The 14462-nt window shown below is 48.2% G+C and overlaps 1 protein-coding gene across 2 annotated transcripts in view; it reads right to left on the bottom strand.

Moving 5' to 3' along the window:
* The window catches only part of LOC144491702 (ubiquitin-like modifier-activating enzyme 1), a 288773-nt gene that overhangs the window by 124392 nt on the left and 149919 nt on the right, over nucleotides 1–14462 (bottom strand). For both annotated transcript variants that reach the window (XM_078209895.1, XM_078209896.1), the window contains exon 21: nucleotides 12234–12326. In XM_078209895.1, the coding sequence (XP_078066021.1) occupies nucleotides 12234–12326 (93 nt within the window). The remainder of the gene's footprint in view (nucleotides 1–12233; nucleotides 12327–14462) is intronic.

The raw sequence follows: 14462 nt of genomic DNA, 5'->3' as shown, positions 1-14462 counted from the left end.
AAAGGAAGTGAGGCTCCCCTGCATTCTCCCAGCCACAGAGAAGGACCAGTGTCTCAGGCAAGATCAACAAGTCCAGTGCCCGCATCATCATCTTTCGTGGGTTCGTGCGAGCGAGAGATTGAGAGCTTGGTATTAATTTATACCAAGTGCCTATAACAACTCGGAAATGAACTAACCAAGCACAGAATTGTCCAAACTCAGGCCAGGAAAGGTTTTGGCACAGTGGTTAGCACTACTGCCTCACAGTGCCAGAGACTGGGTTCAATTCCTGCCTTGGGTCACTGTCGGTGTGGAGTCTGCACATTTTCCCCGTGTCCGTGTGGGTTTCCTCCGGGTGCTCCGGTTTCCTACCACAGTCCAAAGATGTGCAGGTTAGGTGGATTGGCTATGCTAACTTGCCCCTTAATGTCAAAAGATGTGCAGGTTACGTGGATTGGCCATGGTAAATGTGTGGGGTTACGGGGATAGGGCGCATGTTGGGCCTGGGTAAGATGCTCTTTCAGAGAGTCAATGCAGACTCGATGGGCCAAATGGCCTCCTTCAGCACTGCAGGAATTCTATGATTCCCCATCCGAAGAAGAGTCAATTTTGGGTTGGGATTTTTCTGTCTCTCCCTCCCTGTGGCGGGTTTTCCCTTGGCAAGCCATTGGTCGCTGGTGGGATTTTCCGGTCTCGCCGAAGTCTATGGGCTTTGCGTGGCTTGCCCGTTGACCTCGGGCGGGAATTTCCGGTCTCGCTGAAGCAAGGCTGTAAATTCCCAACCCAGAACTTGGGGCTTAAGTTTAGCCTTTCCGTACCCTGATGATGCATAGATCAGACTTTCCTCTGTTTCTGTAGCTAATTATTCTTGCAACAGGTCCTAGTCTGTCGCCAGGGGTTTATAGCTTGAGGAGCACCACATCACATCTTACATAGCTGCACGCGCCGCACACACACTATGGGGTGTAGCCAATCCACCTAACCTGAATATCTTTGGACTGTGGGAGGAAACCGGAGCACCCGGAGGAAACCCACGCAGACACGGGGAGAACGTGCAAACTCCACACAGACAGTCACCCAAGCTGGAATTGAACCCGGATCCCTGGCGCTGTGAAGCAGCAGTGCTAACCACTGTGCCACCCCCAAAGATAATAATTTCTCCGAAACTGACAAATATTTATCCAAAAGATTTTCTCTCAATATGAAAATGCATGACCGCACAAACACACACATATATCAGAGTGAGCATGCTGACACTAATACATTCCCAAGGCCATCACTGGAGCGTGTCTGCCTGACTATTTACACAGCCGAACTTGCGCAGCTGGATGGAATCTCGGAATCCCTACAGTACAGAAGAAGGCCACTCGGCCCATCGAGCCTGCACCGACAACAATCCCACCCAGCCTCGGTCCCTGTAACCCCACATAGTTACCCTGCTAATCTCCCTGAAACTAGGGTCAACTTAGTATGGCCAATCCACCTAACCTGCATATTTTTGGACTCCACGCATTTACCCTACTAATCCCCTAACCTACACAACTCGGGATGCTAAGGGGTAATTTAGCAAGCCCAATCCACCTAACCCGCACATCTTTGGACTGTAGGAGGAACCCGGAGCACCCGGAGGAAACCCACACAGACACGGGGAGAACGTGCAGACTCCACACAGATAGTCACCCGAGGCCAGAATCAAACCCGGGTCCCTGGCGCTGTGGGACAGCAGTGCTAACCACCCACCGGGCCGCCCCCTAAGTATAATATGGGTGCTAATAAATCCAATTGGAAATGTAGACAAAGCCTCTTTAGCCAGAGAGGGGTGAGAATGTGGAATTCCCAAAGGGCGGAGCACCGATGCATTCAAGGGAAAGATAGAACAACAGCCGAGGGAGAAAGAATCCGTTGATGGGATTAGTTGACGAATTAGATGAGGAGGAGGCTCACTGACTAGCTGGGCCGAATGGCCTCTTTCTGTGTTGCAAGTACTTGGGGTAAGCAGTGAGCAGCCATTAAATCAGACCAAGCTAAGGTTTTAAAAGCCAGTTGAAGGCCAGAATAAGAGACAGGAAAGTAGCGGGTTTCACTACCATGGACACAAATGTCTGAGTAGCAGCATGTCTGATATTTTTTAAAAACGGTACCTCGCCACACCCTTTGCATTTTCTAGGTCAATAACTTAAAATATCAACAATGCGTGAATCAGTGTGGACACGGCTGTATCAGTGTTTGTAGGTGCACTAAACAATTGTGGGAAAATGTGTGGAACAGTGAAAGACTGATTTAGCAGAGTAAATTAGGTACCAGAGGAAATGTTTTACTCGACTGGACAATAATAGAAACAAGCTGGTTTCATTAGATTAGTGAAAACAAGTTTCTGACACACTGCATAGGGTAGCTGGATTTAAAATTACAAAATCAGTTCGATTTTGACGACCCTCTCTGTTTTTACGGTTACTGAATCCAGAAGTGAATGTTATTTTGCTTGCGTAACCATCAGGTCAGCATACAGAGTATGGTTACTTCCCCACCTACCCCAGGCTGAAGCTCAGAGAAGAGGAGGAAGCGCACAAGGGCATTCTATATTTAGTTGTGGTTTCCATTAGCTTTCTCCGTTCAATGTTTTAAACTTGAAGGATTTGAGAGAGACATGGCCTCGTGGTATTATCGCTAGACTACTTATTAATCCAGAAATTCAGCTAATGTTCTGGGGACCCGGGTTCTAATCCCGCCACGGCAGATGGTGGAATTTGAATTCAATAAAAAACATCTGGTATTAAGAATCTACTGATGACCATGAAACCATTGTTGGAAAAATCCATCTGGTTCACTAATGTCCTTTAGGGGAGGAAATCTGCCATGCTTACCTGGTCAAGCCTACATGTGGCTCCAGAGCCACAGCAATGTGGTTGACTCTCAACTGCCCTCAACTAGGAATGGGTAATAAATGCTGTAAGAAGTCTCACAACACCAGGTTAAAGTCCAACAGGTTTATTTGGTAGTAAATACCATAAGCTTTCGGAGCGCTGCCCCTTCGTCAGATGGAGTGGATATCCACTCCATCTGACGAAGGGGCAGCGCTCCGAAAGCTTATGGTATTTGCTACCAAATAAACCTGTTGGACTTTAACCTGGTGTTGTGAAACTTCTTACTGTGCTTACCCCAGTCCAACGCCGGCATTTCCACATCATAATAAATGCTGGCCAGCCAGCGATGCCCATGTCCCTCAAATGAATTGAAAAAAAGTTGCATTATCCAAATTAACCAGTCACCCAAGGCCGAAAGTATAATGGATTTTACCTTGAAGGTGATGCACAAGCATGATTTCCATTCCCCATTAAAAATTGTTAATATTTTATGTTGTCCATCTCACTAATATTCCATGCCCTCCTCCAACACACTCGGATGGTGGCCTGGGCCACCATTCTGGCTTGGAACTATATCACTGTTCCTTCACTGTCACTGGGTCAAAATCCTGGAACTCCCTTCCTAACAGCACAGTGGCTGTACCTACACCAGTTGGCCTGCAATGGTTCAAGAAGGCAGTTCACCACCACCTTCTCATGGGGCGATTGGAGATGGGCAACAAATGTTGGCCTTGCCAGCAACACCCACGCCCCATGAAAGCATGAACGAAAACAGTTGTGCCCACACCTAATAAGTACTTCATTGGCTGACAAGCACGTTGGGATGTCACGAGGTTGTGAAACGCATCAACATGTCTTCAGAATGTCTAACTGTGGCCGTGCACTTTTGTGTGATCGATTTTATTGTAAATGACAGAAACTTGTAACATAAGAAATGACACACCAAGGACAGTTCTAATCTTGCATGGCACATTATGAAATGAGGTGGAGGACAAGGTTTTAACCGCAGGCCAATAAATAAAAGTTATTCTTTCCAACCCAGCTTCGTAAAAATAAATCCCTTCTGCGTTTGAAGGGACGCTCTCAGAAATCTGGCATTGAAGCAAACCGCACGATACAGCTAAAAAATGAAACTTCCTGGCGCATGTTTCATCGGGAGCAGAGCCAACATGATTTGTTGGGCATCAGAGGACTCAGGGTTTTAGAAGAAGAATTCTACAGTGCAGAATTCGGCCCATCGAGTCTGCACCGACCACAATCCCATCCAGGCCTGATCCCCATAACCCCATGCATTTACCCTAATTAACTCCACTGACAGTAAAGAGCAATTTAGTATGGCCAATCCACCTAGCCTGCTCATCTTTGGACTGTGGGAGGAAACCGGAGCACCCGGAGGAAACCCACGCAGACACAGGGAGAACGTGCAAACTCCACACAGACAGTGACCCAAGCCGGGAATCGAACCCAGGTCCCTGGTGCTGTGAGGCAGCAGTGCTAACCATTGTGCCACCTGTTTTGTTCAAAGTGATCCGTTACAATGTTCAGGCAGAGCTCTCCTCCCAGAACAACTCGGACATAAGACTGGCTCAATTGAGTCGTGCTTTATGGTAAATAGAAATGGGCGGCCCAGTGGCACAGTGGTTAGCACTGTTGCCTCACAGTACCAGGGCCTAGGTTCAATTCCTCGGGTCAATGTCTGTGTGGAGTTGGCATGTCCCCCCTGTGTCTGCGTGGGTTTCCTCCGGGTGCTCCGGTTTCCTCCCACACTCCAAAGATGTGCGGGTTAGGGTGATTGACCATGCTAAGGTCATGTTTAGTGTCAGGGGGATTAGCAGGGTAAATGTATGAGGTTATGTGAATAGGGCCTGGGTGGGATTGTAGTCGGTACAGACTCAATGGGCCGAATGGCCTCCTTCTATACAGAAGGGATTTTATGATTCTATGAACTGTAATACTGAATTTTCAGGTCTCCCACCTTATAGAATCAAGGTGGTTGTGAGCTGAGAGTCCAAAAATCTATTATCTTGTTTCCACCATGATCTTTTGACCAGGGACCTTCAAATGAGGAGATGATGGCTTAGTGGTATTATCGCTCGACTATTAATCCAAAAACTCAGCTAATGTTCTGGGGACCCGGGTTCGAATCCGGTCACGGCAGATGGTTGAAATTGAATTCAATATTAAAAATATCTGAAATTAAGAATCTACTGATGACCATGGGTTGACACAGTGGTTAGCACTGCTGCCTCAAAGTGCCAGGGACCTGGGTTCAATTCCCGGCTTTGCTCACTGTCTGTGAGGATTCTGCACGTTCTCCCCGTGTCTGCATGGGTTTCCTCTGTGTGCTCCAGTTTCCTCCCACACTTGGAAAGACGTGCAGGTTTGGGGCATTGGCCATGCTAAATTCTTCCTCAGTGTACCCGAACAGGCACCGGAGTGTGGCGACTAGGGGATTTTCATGGTAACCTCATTACAGTGTTAATGTAAACCTACTTGCGACACTAATAAATAAACATAAACTAAAACCATTGCCGGAAAAACCCATCTAGTTCACTAATGACCTTTAGGGAAGGAAATCTGCCGTCCTTACCTGGCCTGACCTACATGTGACTCCAGAGCCACAGCAATGTGGTTGATTCTCAACTGCCCTCGGGCAACGAGGGATGGGCAATAAATGCTGGTGGGCCAGTGAAGCCTGTATCTCATGAATGAACAAAAAAAGTGTCTGGAGTGACTGCCTGAAGAGGGTGCCATGAACTGATTGAAATGCTTCAATGAGGAGGTCCCAGGATATGAGTAAGGCTCCCAATGCTATTTTTGGACTCAAGTGAGCACAGCCCAAGCAATGAAAGGATGGCATATCGTTGCAGGTGCAGATAATGAGATTGGCACATTTGTCACTGGCTGCCACTAGGTACAAGTGGGCATGTGCCTTCCCAAGCAGTCTCCCTCCCTTGCCAATGCCAGTCCTGACCCTGCTCAATGCTCGACATCAAGATTATTGTGAAGTGGCGTGATGGAGGAGACACAGCAGTGAGGGGGAAGGGAATTGGGAGTGGGGACAAGTGTCTGGGAATGGGTACCAATGAAAGGTGAGATTAGAACTCAAGGAAAAGAGTGCAGAGTAGAGTTAAATCAAGAGTTTCTCAGTCAGGCCAATGTGTCGAATTAACAGTAACCATTTTTCAACTAACATCATTAGGAAGAGTTTCAGAGTGCGCGTTTACAGAATGATTATAAATCAGACTCCATCTGCCTGCCATAACGTTTAATATTATTATAAACACTCTGCTTTAGAAACATTAAGGAGGTTAAGTGCACTGGCACAGAGCCAGTCTTGTTTCTTTTCTGAACATTGGGCACTGTTCCTAAAAGTCAGGGCTGGAACTGATGAGTAACTCCCTCCGTCAGCTTCTGTTGAGGCCTGGCACTGGATTAGGAGGTTTTCAGTGACTGGGCCTCTTCACATTGCACTCACTCGTCTGAAATCCAGTCTGCAACATTTTGCATCCATTCGTACATGTATGGTTCCTACTTGAGGTGAGGTGCCTTCGAAGGCAGTGGGCCTTTTTATTCTGTCATAATGGGGGACAAAGAACAGTCCAGCACAGGAACAGGCCCTTCGGCCCTCCAAGTCTGCGCCGATCATGATGCCTGCCTAAACTAAAACCGCATGCACTCACAGAGTCCGTATCCTTCCATTCCCATCCTATTCATGTATTTGTCTAGTTGCCCCTTAAATGCCACTATTGTCCCTGCTCCCATCACTTCCCTGGGCAGCGCCTTCCAGACATTCACCACCCTCTGTGTAAAAATGCAAGGTGAACGAGGCAATTGGGAACATTTACCAGTTCCGAACAATTTTCTGATCCTAACAGAGGGTCTCAGTATTGTAGAAGTCACTCCAAGATTCAGCAGCTTCCTACATTACAACATTGACTACAAAAAGCACTTCTTTGGTGTTGCAGTGCATTGGGATGATTGAGGATGTGAAGGGTGCTGCATGGATGCCCGTTCCTTCTCTTTCAACTAAATGCAATGAGCCATATTGAGCAGAAGATCCCAGGCTGGTCCCAGTTGGCATGTCAGACCCCTGATTTTAACTCTGGGTTTTGTGGATGATGCGATGAGTTGGTTACAGCACGGTGGCACAGCACTGCTGCCTCACAGCGCCAGGGACCCGGGTTTGATTCCAGCCTTGGTAGACTGTGTGGTTTGCACGTTTTCCCCATGTCTGCGTGGGTTTCCTCTGGGTGCTCCGGTTTCCTCCCACACTCCAAAGATAAAGAACAAAGAACAGTACAGCACAGGAAACAGGCCCTTCGGCCCTCCAAGCCTGTGCCGCTCATTGGTCCAACTAGACCATTCGTTTGTATCCCTCCATTCCCAGACTGCTCATGTGACTATCCAGGTAAGCCTCCACCACCCTACTTGGCAGCGCATTCCAGGCCCCCACCACCCTCTGTGTAAAAAACGTCCCTCTGATATCTGAGTTATATCTCGCTCCTCTCACCTTGAGCCCGTGACCCCTCGTGATCGTCACCTCCGACCTGGGAAAAAGCTTCCCACTGTTCACCCTATCTATACCGTTCATAATTTTGTACACCTCTATTAGGTCTCCCCTCATTCTCCGTCTTTCCAGGGAGAACAAGCCCAGTTTACCCAATCTCTCCTCATAGCTAAGACCCTCCATACCAGGCAACATCCTGGTAAACCTTCTCTGCACTCTCTTCAAAGCCTCCACATCCTTCTGGTAGTGCGGCGACCAGAACTGGATGCAGTACTCCACATGTGGCCTAACCAGTGTTCTATACAACTGCAACATCAGACTCCAGCTTTTATACTCTATACCCCGTCCTATAAAGGCAAGCATACCATATGCCTTCTTCACCACCTTCTCCACCTGTGCTGCCACCTTCAAGGATTTGTGGACTTGCACACCAAGGTCCCTCTGTGTTTCTATACTCTTGATGACTCTGCCATTTATTGTACAACTCCCCCCTACATTAGTTCTTCCAAAATGCATCACTTCGCATTTATCTGGATTAAATTCCATCTGCCATTTCTCCGCCCAATTTTCCAGCCTATCTATATCCTGCTGTATTGTCCGACAATGTTCATCGCTATCCGCAAGTCCAGCCATCTTAGTGTCATCCGCAAACTTGCTGATAACACCAGTTACACCTTCTTCCAAATCATTTATATATATATCACAAATAGCAGAGGTCCCAGTACAGAGCCCTGCGGAACACCACTGGTCATGATGTGGAGATGCCGGCGTTGGACTGGGGTAAACACAGTAAGAGGTTTAACAACACCAGGTTAAAGTCCAACAGGTTTATTTGGTAGCAAAAGCCACACAAGCTTTCGAACACCACTGGTCACAGAACTCCAGCCGGAAAAAGACCCTTCGACTGCTACCCTGTCTCCTGTGGCCAAGCCAGTTCTCCACCCATCGAGCCACTTCTCCTTGTATCCCATGAGCCTTAACCTTCTTAACCAACCTGCCACGTGGGACTTTGTCAAATGCCTTACTGAAATCCATATAGACGACATCCACGGCCCTTCCTTCGTCAACCGTTTTTGTCACTTCCTCAAAAAACTCCACCAAATTCGTAAGGCACGACCTCCCTCTTACAAAACCATGCTGTCTGTCACTAATAAGATTGTTCCGTTCTAAGTTAGGTGCAAGTTCGGTGGATAAGACCATAAGATATAGGAGCAGAATTAGGCCACTTAGCCCACTGAGTCTGCTCCGCCATTCAATCATGGCTGATATTTTTCTCATCACCATTCTCCTGCTTTTTCCGCATAACCCCAAATCCCCTTATTAATCAAGATCTATCTATCTCTGTCTTAAAGACACTCAATGACCTGGGCTCCACAGCCTTCTGCGGCAAAGAGTTCCACAGATTCACCACTCTCTGGCTGAAGAAATTCCTCCTCATTTCTGTTTTAAAGGATTGTCCCTTCAGCCTGAAGTTGTGCCCTCTGGTTCTAGTTTTTCCTGAACACCGATGAACACCGCTCGACAATCACCAGGCAAGACTGTTCCCTTCCTGTTGGGGAGCACTTCAGCGGTCACGGGCATTCAGCCTCTGATCTCCGGGTAAGCGTTCTCCAAGGCGGCCTTCACGACACACGACAGCGCAGAGTCGCTGAGCACAGACTGATAGCCAGGTTCCGCACACATGAGGACGGCCTCACCCGGGATATTGGGTTCATGTCACACTATCTGTAACCCCCACAACTTTCCTGGATGTGCAAAATCTCACTAGCTGTCCTGTCTGGAGACAATACACATCTCTTTAACCTGTGCTTAATGCTCCTTCCACTCACATTGTCTGTACCTTTAAGACTTGATTAGCTGTAAAGACTCACATTCCAATCATTATTCATGTAAATTGAGTTTGTGTCTTTGTGCCCTGTTTGTGATCAGAACTCCCACCCACCTGACGAAGGAACAGCCTGTTCCGAAAGCTAGTGGCTTTTGCTACCAAATAAACCTGTTGGACTTTAACCTGGTGTTGTTAGACTTCTTACTGTGTTTAACCTAGTCCAACGCCGGCATCTCCACATCTAGTTTTTCCTGCCAGTGGAAACATCCTCTCCACATCCACTCTATCCAGGTCTCGCAGTATCCTGTAAGTTTCAATAAGATCCTCATCCTTCCAAACTCCAACGAGTACAGACCCAGAATCCTCAACCGTTTCTCACACGACAGGCTCTTCATTCCAGGGATCATTCTTGCAAACTTCCTCTGGACCTTTCTAAGGCCAGCACATCCTTCCTTAGATATGGGGCCCAAAACTGCTCACAATACTCCAAATGGGGTCTGATCAGAACCTTATACAGCCTCAGAAGTACATCCCTGCTCTTGTGTTCTAGCCCTCTCGACATGAAAGCTAACATTGCATTTGCCTTCCTAACTGCCGACTGAACCTGCACGTTAACCTTAAGAAAATCTTGAACATGGATTGGCCATGCTAAATTTCCTCTTAGTGTCAGGGGGATTAGCAGGGTAAATACCTGGGGTTATGGGGATAGGGCCTGGGTGGGATTGTTGTCAGGCTTAATGGGTTGAATGGCCTCCTTCTGCACTGTAGGGATTCTATGGCAGGGTGTGGGGGAGAGAAATAGGGAATAAAACACAACCATCAGGAAAGATTGAAGAGGCTGGAGGTAATTTCTTTGAAAAAAGTGAAGGCTCAGGAGGTGACCCCACAGAGGTCTTTAAGATTAAGAAAGGATTTGATAAGGCAGACACAGAAAATACGTTTCCAAAACTAGGGGTTGTAAACATATAGTGGCTTGTGTTACAGTTCATTCAGGGAGTCCAAGTTACTGCAGCCAATGCACTTTGTACATACAGTTATAGTCTGGAGCTATGGATAGTGATGGTAGAAGCTCCAACTTTCTTTCCATCACATGGTTAAGCCGGAATCATTCCCACTCTTACAGCCTGCCACTGACGCGTGTTGGAAGGATTTACAGTTGATTCTCAACCTCTTTGGCCGAGTTATGGATACACATTTTCTGGCCATTAAGTCCTGGGGTTGGACTTGAACTCAAAGCTTCTAACTCAGAGGCAGGGACGCGGCCCACCACCCTAAACACAAGATGGCCACGAGTGAATCCAATAAGGATCTCAGGGGAAATGTCTTTAATCCAGGGTCGTTAGAAAGTGGAGCTTGTTAATACATGAAGCAATGTTGCTCATATCTCCCTAGTGAACATGGATCATTACAGAGGGAGACAGGAACAGGATGTTATCTCCTATTCAATCACAGATGTGGTGTCATTGGCTGGGCCAACATTTATCGTCCAACACTAATTGCTCTTCAACTGAGTGGCTTACTCAGCCATTTAAGATTCAACAACATTATAGTGGATTGGGAGTCACATGAAGGCCAGTCCCAGTAAAATAGATGCTCTAAAGTAGATTAGTGACACATATGGATTTTTACGACAATTGACCATCGTGGCACGGTCATCATTAGACTTTTCATTCCAGGTTTTTTTCATTGAATTCAAATTTCATCATCTGCCGTGGTGGGATTCAGACCCAGGCCATAGAGGATGCAGCATGGGGTGGCACAGTGGTTAGCACTGCTGTCTCACAGCACCAGGGATCCACTGTGGGGATTCTATGAAGCTCATGTGGAGTATAAACACCAACACCAACACAGATTCCCACCTTGGGTCACTGTCTGTGCAGAGTCCACACACATTCTCCCCGTGTCTGCGTGGGTTTCCTCCGGGTGCTCTGGTTTCCTCCCACAGTCCGAAAGACGTGCTGGTTAGGTGCATTGGCCGTGCTAAATTCTCCCTCAGTGTACCCGAACAGGGGCCAAAGTGTGGTGACTAGGGGATTTTCACATTAACTTCATTGCACTGTTAATGTAAGCCAACTTGTGACTCTAATAATAAAAGAATAATAATAGGGTTAGCCTGCGTCTCTGGATTACTAGTCCAGTGACATTATCAGTTACGCCATGGCCTCCACACACGTCGACATGTTTAGAAGAAAATGGGTGAGAGGAAGGCACGGTGGCACAGAGGTTAGCGCTGCTGCCTCACAGCACCAGGGACCCGGGTTCGAATCCCGGCTTGGGTTATTGTCTATGTGGAGTTTGCACATTCTCCCCATATCTGCGTGGGTTTCCTCCGGGTGCTCCGGTTTCCTCCCACAGTCCAAAGATGTGCGGATTAGGTTGATTGGCCATGCTGAATTGACCCGAGCGTCAGGAGGATTCGCAGGGTAAACACGTGGGGTTACGGGAATAGAGCCTGGATGGGATTGTGGTCGGTGCAGACTCGAAGGGCCAAACGGCCTCCTTCTGCACTGTCGGGATTGTATGAAGCTCATGTGGAGTATAAACACCAGCACAGATCGCTCGAGGTAAAAGGCCTGTTTATGCGCAGTGTAGTTCTCATCAATGAGGAACACCGTTCCCCAATGTCCCTCCAGGGTTAATCATTGCTGGCATTTCTGTTTGCTGCTGCGACTGCTCTGTGCTAATATCCTGTGCATAATTGTTGGTATCAATCTTGTTCTGCAGATGTTACAGTGACAGAAAGCTTGCGCGCACAGGTATCACAAGAGCTGAGGGTGCAATGGGGCGGCAACTGCCCTGTTAGGCAGGGGGGCAGGGGGTGGGGGTGACGGGCGGTGATTAATCATCGCCAGCGCGTTGCTAACCCGGTGACTGTTAATTGGCACCCGGAGATTCCGGCTCAGTTCACTCGATAAACATCAGACAGAAATCAGCACGCGCTGTGGTTGGTGCCCTCTCCCTGACTCTACTCCCTTACAGTGCGGGATCATGTTCACCGGCTTGTCTCTACCTGCCATTTCTAAGGTGCTCTCTCCAGGTGTGTGCGGCCTACCTTGTGGCGGTCGGCAGCTGGAATGTCATAATTCTCTGCCCTCAGATTGGACGCAGCGACGATGAAATCCATGTGGAAGTTTGTGTCATCATCCTGCAAATCAAATAATTCTCATCACTAAAAATCAGGAATGTGCATATTTTGTGTATAGTACACACACACACACACACACACACACACAGACACACAGACACACACACACACACACACACACACAGACACACACACACACACCTTCACAGAGCTGACGTTTCGAGTCCAGATGACCCTTTGTCAAAGCTTTGACAAAGGGTCATCTGGAAACGTCAGCTCTTTTCTCTCCTTACAGATGTTGCCAGACCTGCTGAGATTTTCCAGCATTTTCTCTTTTGATTTCAGATTCCAGCATCCGCAGTAATTTGCTTTTATCACACCTTCATTTTATATATGCATGGTACACACACATGCAAAAATATAGTAAACACGTATGTACACATGTTGTATATGAAAAACAATCATAATCTGTTACTCATTTTCTTCTTTTTCCTTACTGCATTAGGTTATGCGGGATCCACTACTCTCCCCTTCATAGAAATCATAGAAACCCTCCAGTACAGAAAGAGGCCATTCGGCCCATCGAGTCTGCACCAACCACAATCCCACCCAGGCCCTACCCCCATATCCCTACATATTTTACCCGCTAATCCCTCTAATCCACACATCCCAGGACACTAAGGGGCAATTTTAGCATGGCCAATCAACCTAACCCGCACATCTTTGGACTGTGGGAGGAAACCAGAGCACCCGGAGGAAACCCACGCAGACACGAGGAGAATGTGCAAACTCCACACAGACAGTGACCCAAGCCGGGAATCGAACCCAGGTCCCTGGAGCTGTGAAGCAGCAGTGCTAACCACTGTGCTACCGTGCCGCCATAGGAAAATTCTCATAGGAGAAGACTATGGGCGGCACGGTGGCACAGTGGTTAGCACTGCTGCCTCACAGTGCCTGGGACCCGGGTTCAATTCCGGCCTCGGTTCACTGTCTGTGTGGAGTCTGCACATTCTCCCCGTGTCTGCGTGGCTTTCTTTCGGGTGCTCCGGTTTCCTCCCACAGTCCAAAGATGTGCGGGTTAGGTTGATTGGCCATGCTAAATTGCCCCTTCGGGTCAAAGCGATTAGGAGGGTTAATATATGGGGTTGCGGGGATAGGACCTGGGTACGATTGCCGTCGGTGCAGGCTCGATGGGCCGAATGGCCTCCTTTTGCACTGCAGATTCTATGATCTAAGACTCTTCGGCTGGCACCACTGCCTCATTCACTGCCCTTAACAACACCAACACTTTGGCCCCTTACATAGAATCCCCACAGTACAGCAGGAGGCCATTCAGCCCATTGAGCCTGCACTGACAACAATCCCACCCAGACAGACCCTATCCCTGTAGCCCCACGTATTTACCCTGCTAAGGAACAACTTTAGCATGGCCAATCCACCTAAACTGTACATGTTTGGACTGTGGGAGGAAACCGTAGTACCCGGAGCCATGCAGACGTGGGGAGAACGTGCAAACTCCATACAGTCAGTCACCCAAGGCTAGAATTGAACCCGGGTCCCTGGTGCTGTGAGGCCGCAGTGCTAACCACTGTGCCACCACGCCACCCATGTACCACTGTTCCAAAATCAGTTAATTATGTCACTCAATACTGGACCTTCCAGCCTCACATTAGGTTTCAAATGTCTAAACTTGGCTGACATCCCATCCCCAGCTTTGAGGCAGTTCTTCATTGCTGGAGTGTTGCCCATCCATCAATGGGGCACTAAATTGGAGGTCTTGTCTGACTGCACATTCAAGATTCCACATGCTAACTCTTGAGAAAGAGCAGGGAGTTCTCCTGGTGTCTAGGCCGCAGTCATTCCCCAACTTAGCAGAAACAGACTGGTTTGCCATTTGTTGCTGTTTGTGAGGTGTCACTATTGCCAAATGGTTACCGCACTTACCTTCATACTGACAGGCCGTAGAAAGTATGGGGCCAACCCTGCCCTGGCTGTTTCAGGGACCCCTAACTTGATCCTGTAGCACTCAAGACAACCAATGAGCAGCCAGCAGATCTCGCCTCCCTTCATGTCCTACCTCCAAGAGATGCCGACCAATCGGAGGCCTAGCAGGTATTCAGTCTCAACAGCTCCCACAGGAGCGGTGGCCGTTACTGGGATTGCGAGTGGCCTGGAGAAGCAACATGGACGCCATCG

This window comes from Mustelus asterias, chromosome 3 (assembly GCF_964213995.1).
Source record: "Mustelus asterias chromosome 3, sMusAst1.hap1.1, whole genome shotgun sequence".
NCBI lineage: Eukaryota > Metazoa > Chordata > Chondrichthyes > Carcharhiniformes > Triakidae > Mustelus > Mustelus asterias.
The sequence above is the reverse complement of the archived record's forward strand: the minus strand, read 5'-3'. Positions and strand labels throughout refer to the sequence as shown.